This window comes from Microcaecilia unicolor, chromosome 4, assembly GCF_901765095.1.
Source record: "Microcaecilia unicolor chromosome 4, aMicUni1.1, whole genome shotgun sequence".
Lineage (NCBI taxonomy): Eukaryota > Metazoa > Chordata > Amphibia > Gymnophiona > Siphonopidae > Microcaecilia > Microcaecilia unicolor.
In genome coordinates this window covers 281,183,616-281,196,585 of record NC_044034.1, presented here as the reverse complement: position 1 = coordinate 281,196,585, position 12,970 = coordinate 281,183,616, and the positions used below count along the sequence as shown (strand labels likewise).

The 12,970-nt window shown below is 48.6% G+C and overlaps 1 protein-coding gene across 1 annotated transcript in view; it reads right to left on the bottom strand.

The window, feature by feature from the left end:
* ANOS1 (anosmin 1) overlaps nt 1-5,387 on the bottom strand; it is a 310,410-nt gene extending 305,023 nt beyond the window's left edge. Inside the window, exon 1 of the mRNA XM_030201628.1 lies at nt 5,141-5,387. Coding sequence (XP_030057488.1) covers nt 5,141-5,356 — 216 coding nt within the window. The 5' untranslated portion in view covers nt 5,357-5,387. The remainder of the gene's footprint in view (nt 1-5,140) is intronic.
* Between the last annotated feature and the right edge of the window lie 7,583 nt (nt 5,388-12,970).

Sequence of the window (12,970 nt, the reverse complement as noted above, 5' to 3'; positions counted from 1 at the left end):
ACTTCATTATCATATTTTCAACAGTGAGGAACAGACAAGCTGTGCAGGACTCCAGGGAACCTGCCTGTCCCTAGGGATTGAAAACACAATATTGAAGCACCACCCCCCACTGGCAGCCATGTAGTTGGAGGACTCCTGCTCAGCTTAGAAGGACTAGTGAGCAGGTTGTGTGGCTATGTCTTTAGATATATGAATAAGTTGTAAGCCCATGTCTGGGTTGAAAATAGAGAGTTTACAAACGTTGGCCCGTGCCTCGTGGTGCACAGAATCATAGTTACAAACTACCTATTCAATGGTGAGAGAGATTATGTGACTTCTGCTACTTGTACTAGAATACAGAAAACCAGAAGAGCTTCTTTTAGCAAAAAAAGGAACATATTTTTTTTATTTGCTCAAAGTTCTGTCTCTCTCAGTGAACATTTGTTAGTTGCCAGTAATTAAAGCTAAACTATACCCTGACAAATCCAGAGTAAGAGTAATGAGAAAAGAAGTGACTAATTTCCAAATTAAAAGGGTCACATTTAAGAAGAGAATGAGTTATGAAGTCCTCTTTTTATTTGAACTGACTGCATGATTTAATTGATTCTTTCCTGTAGCCTCACAAGGCCAAATTCTATATATATGGCACCTGAAAAAATTGGAGCTGTGAAACCACACGCTTAGCGCTATTCTATAGGTATGCTGTTTAAAATATGTACATGTGCCGTTCTTGCGCCTAAAATTTAGAAGCACCCATTTAGGCCACCTAAAACCAAACCTAAATATCTGCGCCTAACTTAGGTGCAGATCGGGTGTATTCCATAACACTGCGCATAGTTTTTAGGAACGCCTACAACTGCTCCCATTCCATGCCCATGGCCACGCCCCCTTTTTTGCTGTGCATATTAGAATTTATGCACACCATGTTATAGAATATGCCTATAAGGTTGTGCGTGTAAATTCTAATTAAAGCCAATTAGTGCCAGTAACTGGTTGTTAAGTACCAATTATTGGTGCTGATTGGCTTGTTAATCAATTAAGTTGTGCGTGCAATTTGGCCACATGGCCAAATTAGTTCGCACAACTTAAGGCGCCATATATAGAATTTGGGAGACAGTAAATTATTTAGGGGGTCAATATTCAGCCGGCAGTGGTCAGCATTTTTTGTCCACAATGGCGTTACGCCTGGGTCTTCAATAAAGATAGGACTCTGCTTTATGCGATTAAGTGCTGACTCCACCCAAGTACTGTCCACTGTTTGCCAGTTAGTGCTGGTATTGAGCATCACTAACCGTAAGAGCTGCTGAATATCAGTGGACAGCCCCGCACATGTGATTTAACTGGCCATTTAAATCACTTTGATTACCAACCCCTTAGTTTACAACTACAAATAAAACCAGAAACTCTTTCTCGAGATTCAGCATTTCATGATAAAAATATCCTCAGAAGTCGTAATGGGCTTGTGTTGGCGATAATTTCTCAGACATGCACTACTGGTAATTGCTGTCACACTGATAACAAGCTGTACAACATCCATCAACAGTGTATCACATAACTAAAATAACAACAACAACAACAACAACAGTTGCTTGTAATGGTGTTCATGAAATTCTGGAAATTAGACCCCCACGTTCACCTGTTAATGACGGCACGTTTGGGAACAAGCTCTCTGCCCTTTTCACCCATGCATCCCGTCCTGTTACAGAACCATCATGGGGACAAGTGCTTATGTCAAGTTTTCCCAACCTCAAAGCCCCTGAGCCTGAGCTGGAAAAGTGGAAGTGAAAAGTATAAAACTCCAGTCTCGTTTCATTGCTTCTTTCTAGTGAGAGATTAAAACAATCACCAAAAAGTACCCAGACCTGAACATTTTTTTGAAACATGAGTTCAGAATGAATGGAATGACACAGCAATGCTGCTAAAAATCTGCTGTATAGTTTGGCAGCCAACTGAAACCAAATAGATTAAGAAGATTCATTTATGTAAACCACTCAGTAGGATCTCCATTGGGCGGTATAACAAATGTTATTAAATTTGAAACTTGATGATTCCTTAGGCATTAAATCAAAATGAAAGCATTTGAAGTTTTGTGACAGGCTCCAAACTGACTACTCTTGTATTAAAAGTGGAAGCGCTATTGTACTGTTCATCATCAGAAACCATTTTCCTATGCTCGAGTTTCTGATGGCAGTGACCAGGAGCACAGTAAACCTACACTAGCCCCAGCTACCAAAATCTGGCTCTTTTGGATGCAAAACATTTCCCACTGGAACAAAAGGAGGTAAGGAATACCCAGTCATATATGGAAAGGAAAGGGCAGTTTTTCCCTGAACACTGCAACTCCCTGCCTTCCCTTTTAGGGCAGGATAAAGAAAACCTGATATTGCAGGGAGTGGAGTTAGTGGTAGGAATACACAAAGCAGCAAGCAATTAGTGATGGAAGATGGTGGGGGGAGGGGGTGATGATCAGATCAATCCTGGCTCCACAGTCACTGGGAAGGATCCTACAGGAGCTGATGGTTCAGGATTACCCATCTTGCTCCATAAATTGTGACTGCACCTAATCTGAAAGAGATTTGGGACTATGCATAAATAGCACCCAAGACTGAAAAAGGAAAGCTAAACCTTTAAAGCGCCCCGCCTGTGGGGGCCAAAGAGAAGGATGTGCTCAATCGGCCCCTCTAACAAGTAGCCAGAGGCAGAGTGAAAACAAAAGTGGGCCACAGGAGGCAAATCACAAGGAGACATTAAAGTTAAGAAAGACAGATGACTGAGTTTTATCACCAGGTTGCACACGTGTGTCAGATACAGTATAAACACCAACCAGGTAAATAAAGTCCTGGCCCTGTTTTTCCAAATGTAGGTGAATATCCTCACCTTGGGTGTTGGAAAGTGGAAGAAAAGAAGGGATGAATTAATAGTGTAGGGGATGGGGACTAGGGTAGGGGGGGGGGGAGTTTGAGGGCTCCAGCTGCCACCAGATACATAAATACAAAACAAGACTGACCGCAAGTAAAAATGTGTTTTTGTTTTTATAACAAAAACAACATTTTGCATTCTGGCACTCTAGAAATGTAAGTAATAAGATATCTGTGAACAAAATCAATCTTGGAATAATAAAAGGAACTGGGGGGGGGGGGGGAGAGAGAGAGACTGGGATATTATAAAAAACCTGTAACTTTTGCTTGAATGCCAGAGACTTTGCTTTTTATATGATTTCATAAAACTCTCTGCCTGGTCTTGAAATATGTTGACAGCATCGATCTGTGCCTATAACTTATACTACCATAACACCCTCTTTCATTTAAAAAAAGGAACTGAGGTTAACAATACCCAGGATCCAGTCACCAGCATCCGGCACCCACGGGGTCCTCTCCAACTCTTTCTGGCTAATCTCTGTAATTTAGATCAATTACTCTGTGCTTTAGGAGAGGCCAACCAGGGCCTCCAAGAAGGGCTTGGCAATCGATTTGCCAAAGCAGCCACTTATTAAGCCTCTCGTGAGTAACTGGCCCCTTATTTCACACTAGCTAATTATAATGCAATCATTATTCTGGCGAACTCCGGAATCGTTCAACAGTTCCACTTCAGAGAGAAAGGGAGCAGGGGAAACAGTGAGAAACTTGCTCTCTGGCCAGGAGCTGAAATGACCAGATCACCAACAAATGAAAGTGTAAAACTGGCAGTCAGTACAACATATTGTTTTCCTAATCCCCCCCCCCCCCTCCCTTCTTTTTATCAATTTATTTCCTTTTTTTCCTGATGTCAGCTCCCTTCCCAAAGTTCAGTGTGGCTTTAACTACCAAATGAATGAACCACACAGCCTAACCTGGCACTTTCTCCGTCTCTAGCAAGCGATGATGTGACGATGTTCTTGTCACCTTCTTATGATTGTGGCAAACACCATATTCATTTCTGAAGTGCAGGACAGCGGCTTCATTTACTTAACTCCAATTAAGTGCAATGCCGTTCTCCCCTTTCCAGGTAGGATCAGGGAAGAAGCTCTAAATTCAAAACATGAAATGAAGTACAACCTATCGTTTCCCTAATCCTTTAGAAAATACTATTGCGCTCTTTGTTAAAGGTTAAGCTCTTGGGGGAGCCTGGATTTGCCCTGCCTTCCTTGATGGATCTTGTAAAGTAATATATACTCCAAGAAAGATTGAGCACCGCACGCTTTGACAGTCTACAGCTGCGAGTGCCCCGTGACAGGAATACTTTACAGAAAAGTTATTTTAGTTTCTGGTCGCTACGGTGTTGTAAATAATACATTCTGACAGATGCAATCTTTTGGCTAAGAAAGAAAGACTTCGGAGGAATAGCTTTCAGGAGATACGGTTTCCTTTTAAGAGCGTAAGGACATCGGGACACCCTTTTAACCCTCAGCTCCAGGCACCTCACTTTATTACTCCCAGCAGGTTCAAGAAAAGCATTTTACTAATCCCCTTTTTTTTTAACCAGAAAGTTGTTTGCACAAATAGTTGTCAAATTACTTATTGCAGTGCCAGGCAGTCACTTTTTTCCCCCCACCTAGTTCGGGCTGATAATAAAGATGACAGACAGCATTACCTTCCCATTACCAAAGCAAATTTTCAAAGAGCCAGAGCGGGATCTACAAAGAAACATTCATCAGCTCACACAAAACACAGACAAATTAGGTTTCAGATAAAGATCTGATCTCAATGAATATGATGCCTTACTTTTGCCCTGAAACCGTATTCAAGACTAGCTGTAAACTAGTCCGTTAACTACTTTACTGAACAGGCAACACACTAAACAAACCGTGGGAATGCCGGATTTCCACTCACGGGGCTGTAATCTCATCATTCTCGAGGGCAGATAAGCATCAAAAAGCTTCAAAGGGAAAGGAAACCAGATCCGAGCACAAAGCCCTACACCTGCAGTCAGGTCTGAACTTACGGAAACCACAATCAACCTACAAAGTTTCTCTGGCATGCAAGCCAAGAGCCCCCAAGAAAGGGATCATTTGCCAGCTCTGTGCTATGGGGAAAAGCAATGCAGCAAGTTACAAGGTGATGAATATTGTAACACAGGTAACCAGCCAACACACACACTGATGGGTGACAGAGAGCCACTGGTGAGTGCTGACGCCCTGCATCCCTGAGAGGAGGCAGCGGTGATCAGGGGGAGGATAGGGTACCTGGAAGTGCTTGAAGAAGGCAGAGATGCGAGTGAGGTGCAGGCTGAGACACCTGGAGGTGCAGCGGGCTCGGTGGATGCTCTGTGCCGACACCGATTCATCGTGTCTGCGGGCAGCAGCTGCACCCAGCCCGGACGAGGCAGAGTGGCATCCCCAAGAAAGCTCAGTAATCCACAGATAGAGGGGTAGCAGTGCTCCAGGACTCTGGAGCCACATGGCTGCGAGGAAGGAGGGAGGGCGAGCAGCACTCAAGTTAGACAAGGGAGAATGTGAATGCCGAAGAAACTAGGAAAGAAAAGTTCAATCATTCAACTCTCTGTTGTTTCCCCCCCATCCCCACCTCGCTTTGCTGCATCTCCTCCAAGGGGCGGGGTCAGGGGAAAGGAGGGATCCCCATTGGTTGGGAGGGTGGTGATTGACAGCCCGGGGCTGGATGTCTGGCGCGGGCAAGTCGTGTGCAGGCTGGGGAAGATACAGCTGACTGGGGAAATAGCTAAAACACGGATCTGCCGGATCCTACAGTTTGAGGATTTCTCTTACTTTGCTTCCACTTATGGATCAAGTTTCAAGGCTGCAGCACAGGCTCCTGGAAAAAAAAAACATAATTAAACAAAAGAGGATGCAGCAGACTCTCTCACTAGTACTAGGGATCTCCGTGGGATATGTGCAGGCAGGCTCCTGGAAAATAAATAAATAAATAAATAAATAAATAAACGGTGTCCTGAAAAAGTCAAGCTCCTCAGCTTTTGAAGAAGGGCTGCTGCAGTCTAGTGTCACGAAAATCAAGCTCCCAATTTCAATTAACAAAAACATTGAAAGATCCCAAAAATAAAAAGAAAAGCAGTTTTGAGCATGGCATTCAAGCTTCCAATTTCAAACAGAAATTAGAAAGAACACTCCCCCCCCCCTCCCCAAAAAAACAGTTTGAGCACGACTGCAGCTGTTTCAGTGTTCTGCTCAGTTTCTGTGGGCAGGTTGTCCAGCAAGGGGAGAGTTGCAGTCAGCAATATTCTGTAGGGACACACAGTAGGGGAGGATGGCAGGAGAGTGATACTGGAGATGCCTGGGGGAGGAAGAAGATCCAGAAGAGGGAAACAAAAGGTCTGCAGGAAGTGCAATGCAGTCCACAAAAGACACACGTCTTCTTCAGTATTTTAAAAGGCTTTTATTCTTGTCACTTTAAAACAACTATTACTACTTAGCATTTCTATAGCGCTGCCAGGGTTACACAGCGCTGTACAAGTTTAAACATGGGGAAGGAGTGAAGGACGGTCCCTGCTCAAGAGAGCTTACAATCTAAAGGTAACAAGCTATGTAGTCAGTGTAGAGTGGCTAGGCGCCAAAACAAAGCCCGACATGGCCACGTTTTGCCTCTCTAGAGTCTGCGTAAGGGACTACAGCTAAGCGGCATACCTAACTTATACGGCACCTGGGGTGGATGGAATGCGCAGGCACACACACCCTCCTTTAAGCAAAGGGGTGCGAGGAACAGGCATGTGCTGTTGGCTCTGCTAATTCCCTGCCCCCTCAGACATCAACTTCTTGTTCCGGAACAGGGGACCGACAGATGTGACAGCACACGCCTGCTCCATGCACCCCCTTGCTGCTGGCACCTGGGGCAGATGCACCCACCGCCCCACCCTAGGTACACTAGAGCTACAGCACAGCAGCTAGCAGCAGGATCAAAGCTCACAGAGTAACTCCTTCGCAGTTAGCAGCTAGCTGCTGTTTTGTTGCTGCTATTACTTGGATTTGTCCACTAACTATTAGATATATCTGTCTTTCAGGACCCTAATAGCTGTAGCCTCTGACCTAGCCTCTAGAGAGGCGAAACGTAGCCATGTCGGGTGGCAAGAATAAGAGGCCCGAGAGCTTGTCTGGACGGGCCCAGTTAAACGAGGGCTGGGCTCGTTCGAGAAGGTCTCAAGGCAGGAAGAGGAAGCGGGGTGGGTGGGGGGAGATCGGGTCCACATCAGTGTGAGCCCATCATGTGTTTGGCGAATTCAAAGTAGGTGGCTTGCAAAGGGGGAATGGCAGGAAGCCTATTGGAAGGAAAGCGATCGGGGGGTGGGGCTAAGAGGGGAAAATAAAGCTAGGGGTTGTGACGAGGTAAGGACATTCCTGAGATCCTCGGAGGAGTTTACAGATGGCGGCCAGAGCAGGGGAGACGGCAGAGGAAGCCTTGAGCGCTGAAATATCCTTTTATGCAAGTGACTCATTGGAGGGGAGCCTGGAGCCAGTGAGTTCGGTGGGAGGGGGGTAGCACCGATGGGCCCTCGGAGGTCAAAGGAATGAGCGCGGTCTGCCATTGCAGCCAAGGCAGCAGAGGGGGCAGGGAAAAAGAAGACAAGAAAGACCTGCCACATTAGGCAGGGAAATGGGTGCCCGCAAGGGGCGGGGCCAGGGGCAGATGAGATGCAAGAGAGCGTGCAGGCTGCGAAGAGTGGAGGAGGGACAATTTTGGTTGGCCTTATGGACACTGACAGCTATGGGACGGGGGGTTTTCCCTCCCTAGTGGGAGCGAGTGAAAGAGATAAGCCAGGGGGGAGGGGTGCTCCTTGGGTGGGGGTGCAGCATGTGCCTGGAGAGGTGGGGGGTAATGCTGGGTTGACGAGCGGGGTCGCGGCTGCTGGCCCCTCTTGGGCGGCCATGCCGTGGTCCGGATGATATGGGGTGGGGTTTCCCCAGGGCACGGATGACGCTATGATGGGGTGGAGCCTGTGTCAGTGGGGTTCGTAGCCTCCTTTTGGGATGCCCCCGTGGGCAGCACAGATTAGGGTGGGGCACAAGGTGGGCCGGTCCTGCTGCTGCCCCCCTTTTGTCTTCACAGGTGAGAAGTGAGGTGGAAGGAGTCCGATCACATCCAGCGAGTTGGCCGGAGCAGGAATGTGATCGGACGGCGACGCCGGTGCCGGGCGGTTCAGGAGGCAGAGCGATGGCAGGTCAGGAGCAGACCTTGCTGTGTGCAAAGAGCGCGGCGCAGCCAGCCGGAGCAGAGGGAAATGGCCCTGCGGCTGCCACAGAGACGGCGACCTCAGGTGCTGGAGCATCCGGAGATAGTAATAGTGGTAATTCTAACAAGGGGCGGGGTAGCAGGGGGCAGAGTAAGCAGAAGCGAAAGGGGAAGAGGGGCGGGGCATCTTCTTCCTTTTCAGTATCCTCATCCTCAGACGATTCCTCATCCTCTTCTTCTTCTCGGGATGTGGGAAGGGAGTCGCAGGGGGACACGGCAGTGGCCTCGGGGGAGGGTGTCCGGGGCTGCCGGCATTAGTGGCTTTGTCGGAGCTCTGGGAACAGGTCCCGAGATCTTTGCGGAGGCGAATCAGGCAGTGGAAGTGCATAGGTATTTTTTGGTTGTTGGAAGGCAGGAGGCGTCGGAGGGGTAAGAAGGAGCGCAAAGTGGCCAAGACAGTGGTCAATTGGATGTGGTCCTTTTTACGCCTGGCGAGCCTCTGGGGCAGGCTCGATCAGGGTCAGTATGGCTTGTTGCTGGCGTACGCGGATTTGGTTTTAGACGCGTTTCAGAGGTTGGGCGTGGTTGAATTATGACAAAGCCTTTCGGGACAAGATGGAGGAGAACCTGCATATGATGTGGGGGATGCAGGATATCAATCTGTGGTTGGTCCACATGGCCCCCCAATCCGGGGGGGCAACAGGGCCGGGAAGAGGGGATTCACTCAAGCGCCGGGGAATAAATCTTTCGAGCTGCAGGCAGAGGGGAGGGCAGTGCTGCGGGGGCGTATCCGTGGAAGTGTGTTGGCGATTAATAAGAGTATTTTGGTATGGTGTCTGGGTCTTGTTGGGGTTAGCGTAGTTCGGGGTGGGGGATTAGCATGGACATGGGGGGGAGGTTTTGGGCGTGGCTGTGTGTCAATCCTGTATAGCGTATTGCTGGTTGGCCTTCTCTCTTTAGTTGTAGGTGGCGTCATCTATTCGGTGTGGATTGTTGGTCACTCCTTTGTTCACTGGGCTGGTGTCCGGGCCACGCGGCACCCAGGGGAGATACATCTGGGATTGGCACTTCGTGGGATCTGAATATCCTGGTGGGGAGAACGCAAGTGGCAGCGGGGATTGAGTAAGGTGAACCAGCAGGTGGGCATATGGGTTATGGCCAGAGGGGGTTTTCAAATCAAGCATGACTGGGTGGACACTGGGTGTGCGGGACTCTTTGCATGGGACTGGGTGCACCTGTCTGCGGTGGGATTGGACTTGTTGTTAGATATTCAGGAATGTTTGGAGCTAAACTGTGTGGCGGGGTCGGGGTAGGCCGCATCTTCCTGTAGGGGGGCGGAGGGTCCTTGTAGTTACAAGGCCCTCCCCCTGTGGCAAAAAAAGAACACAATAAACCCGAGCTACAGGAGAGATGGCTCATGGGGGCTGAGCCAAGGCAGAAAAGGCGGGTCGGCGACCCAGGATACATGTGTGGAGGTCCACACAGATTAGGGTTCTTGCTGTTATGGCAGAGCCCAGCAGATGGAGACCGGAAGCAGAAATTGCCATTTTGCTGATATGGCGAACGGCGTATGGGGGTGGGGGGACCACTGCTGATGTATGCCTGGACTCATGTAGCTCAAAAAGGGGGGGGGGGGCTATAGTGTTCATGTTAAAGTTGAACTGTAATAAAGTAAGCTGAGGCTGATGTTATCCAAAGTTGTTCTCAAGAGAGTTATTGAAAGGAGAGGGGGGAGGGGATGGGCTAGGGGATAGCCTGGGTCAAACGGGGTCCCTGCTCCAAGGTTTATAGAAGCCTATTAAACTACTCAAGATGTGTGCTCTGCTTTTGTTGAATGCACCAGGGGCGTAGGTACGGGTGGGCCTGGGCCCACCCAATTTCAGCTCTGGCCCGCCCATCCACTTTTCCTCCAGGCCCGCGCCAGCCCCAGCTCCCATTGCCGGCCACTGCTGCTTTTCCTGTTGAGCACCAGGGCCGGCGCTACAAAAAGAAGAAGCGCTCATCTGACTGAGCTGAGCGCCAACGCTAACGACGAGAAAAAATGTAAAAAAAAAAAAAGTGCGTCACCGCAGGCAGCCTCGAAGCATTGGCTGCTGGCTCTGCAGGCTCCTCCCGTCTCTTACATCACTGCCCCTGAAGCGAAGCAGGGGCAGTGACGTAAGAGACGGGAGGAGCCTGCAGAGTCAGCAGCCAATGCTTCGAGGCTGCCTGCGGTGCCGCGCTTTTTTTTTTAAACATTTTTTCTCGTCGTTAGCATTGGCGCTCAGCTCAGTCAGATGAGCGCTTCTTCTTTTTGTAGCGCCGGCCCTGCTGCTCAACAGGAAAAGCAGCCGTGGCTGGCAATGGGAGCTGGGGCTGTTGGGCCTGAATCGGGAGAGGGAAAACGGATGGCAGGATGGGGAGAAAGAGGGAAAACGGAAGGATGGGGAGAGAAAGAGGGAAAACAGACGGAAGGATGGCAGAGAAAGAGGGAAAACGGAAGGATGAGGAGAGAAAGAGGGAAAACGGAAGGATGGGGAGAGAAAGAGGGAAAACAGATGGAAGGATGGCAGAGAAAGAGGGAAAACAGATGGAAGGGGAGAGAGACACTGGATAGAAGGATGGGGAGAGAAAGAGGGGAGATGGATGAAAGGATGCGGAGAGAGAAGTGACACTGAACAGAAAAGGGTAGAGAGATAGACACTGGTTAGAAGGAGGGAGAGAGACATTAAATGGAAGGATCAGGAAAAAGGGTAGAAGAATGGGGAGAGAAAGAGGGAAGACGCTGGATGGAAGGGTAGGGAGAAAGAGGTGGCACTGGATGGAAGGATGCAGAAAGAAAGAGGGGAGACACTGGAAGGATGGGGAGAAAAAGAGGAGAGCTGCTGCATGGAAAGGGGGAGTAGTGAAAGATTGGAGAATAAGAGGAAGGGGCATGGGGAGAACAAGGGTGAGAAAAAGATGAAAAGCCATAAGTAGATGAAGGAAATTAAAGAATGGATAGTAAGAATGAATTAAATCTGGACACAGAGAGAGGCAGAAAAATATTGAAGAAAGCAAAGAACAAGGAGAGAAAAATGACAAATGGCCAGGAAACCCTGGCAGAAGAGTTAAGCGAAAACAAAGGAAAGCAGAATCTAGAGACTGGGAGCAACACAATGAGAAAAAGTAAATGGCCATACAACATAGGTAAAGAAAATAATTTTATTTTTAATTTAGGATAAAGTAATATGGTGTTAATAAAGTTTCAGAGACCAATACTTCCTTCCTTAGGTCAGGAGAGGATACCGTGACAGCATTATACTGACCTGAGGCAGGAGGTTTTGGCCTCTGAAAGCTCACTGAAAAGGATTAGGCTATTAAATAAATTGTCTGAAATCGGATACACTGAAAAGCAGCACTTTACCCTGTGTAACAAATGCATCTGAGTGTGACTACATTTTGCTGGGGGGGGGGGGGGGGGGGGTAGAGAGAAAGTTTGTGTCCACCCAAAATTGGCAGTCTGGCTACGCCACTGGACTGCACTAGGAAAGGAAGGATAGATGTGCTGGGGATGGTGGAGGAGAGGAAAGAGAGAGAAGCTGGAGATCAAATGGCTGGCACCATAGGAGCCAGCTCTGTAGGTGCTGTGGGTTCTTGAGCACCCCCAATATTGAATAAACTCCCTGATTGTGTTCAGGAGAGGTAATGTTACCTCCTATGGCTGACACTTTTGAATGTTAAAAATGCTGGGATTGCAGACTTAGCTGCCAATGCTCAAACCTAACACCAGGTTTGCACGCAAGTTATTATGCACCAAATACTTATTGGCTTCAGAGCAGACCACATTAAAATGCATATTAATGCAGTCACTATACACCCCACAGCCATGCTGAAAATAAAGTTTCTCAAGCACATTTAGTGCTGGAAACTTTCCGCCAGGTCTGGGGCAGCTCTAGAAGGGTTGGTTGAGATGAGAGGTGTCTAGTGGCACCCCTTCTCTCCTGACCCAACTACCCTGCTTCACCTGACCCCCCCCCCCCCCAAAAAAAAAATACTTGGTGGTATAATGGCCCCTCAAACCAATCACACCCATTTTGAGCATCAGTCCCCCTTCCCCCATATAAAAAATATGCCCTGGTGGTCCAGTGGCTCCCTCCCTCTTTCCAATCAGTGTCCTGATAGTCCAGTGCCCTCCCCCAGCTAGGCCAAGCCAGGCCCAGCCCAACCTGGCCCAGTGGACTCCCCAGCTAGGCCAGGCCAAGTGGACCCCCTGGCTATATCAGGCCCTGCCCAGCCTGGACCCCTCCAGTCACTTTGGCCTGATGGTCCAGAGGTCTAGTGTAAGCCAAGCCCAGCCCAGCCCACCCCAGATCCCCATACCTTGTCAGAGGCAGGAGCAATGCCTGCTCAATCCTGCTTCTCTGAGCACCATCTTGAAAATGGTCGTGGTGCATTCTGGGATTCCACATCTGTATAAGAGAGTAAGGCTCTGCCCATGGGGCGGGGGGAGCAGGCAACATACCACCATTTTCAGGATGAGCAAATGGGCATTGCTCCTGCCTCTGCCAAGTTATGGGGGTATGAGGTGGGCTGGGCTGGGCTTACATTAGACCACTGGACCACCAGGCCATGCGATTGGTGGGCCAGGCCTAGCCTGGCCTAGCTGGGGAGATCACTGGGCCACCAAGGCATTGATTGGGGGGAAAGAGGGAGGGTGCTGAGTTAGTTTTAAAAATTTTGATAACACAAAGCTACATGGAATGGAGCAATAGACTAATGGTTAGTGCAGCAGCATGAGAACAAGGGGAACTGGATTAAATTCCCACTGCTGCTCCCTGTGACTCTGGGTGTCACTTAACCCTCCATTGTCCCAGGTACAAAATAAGTACCTGAATATAATATATAAACTGCTTTGT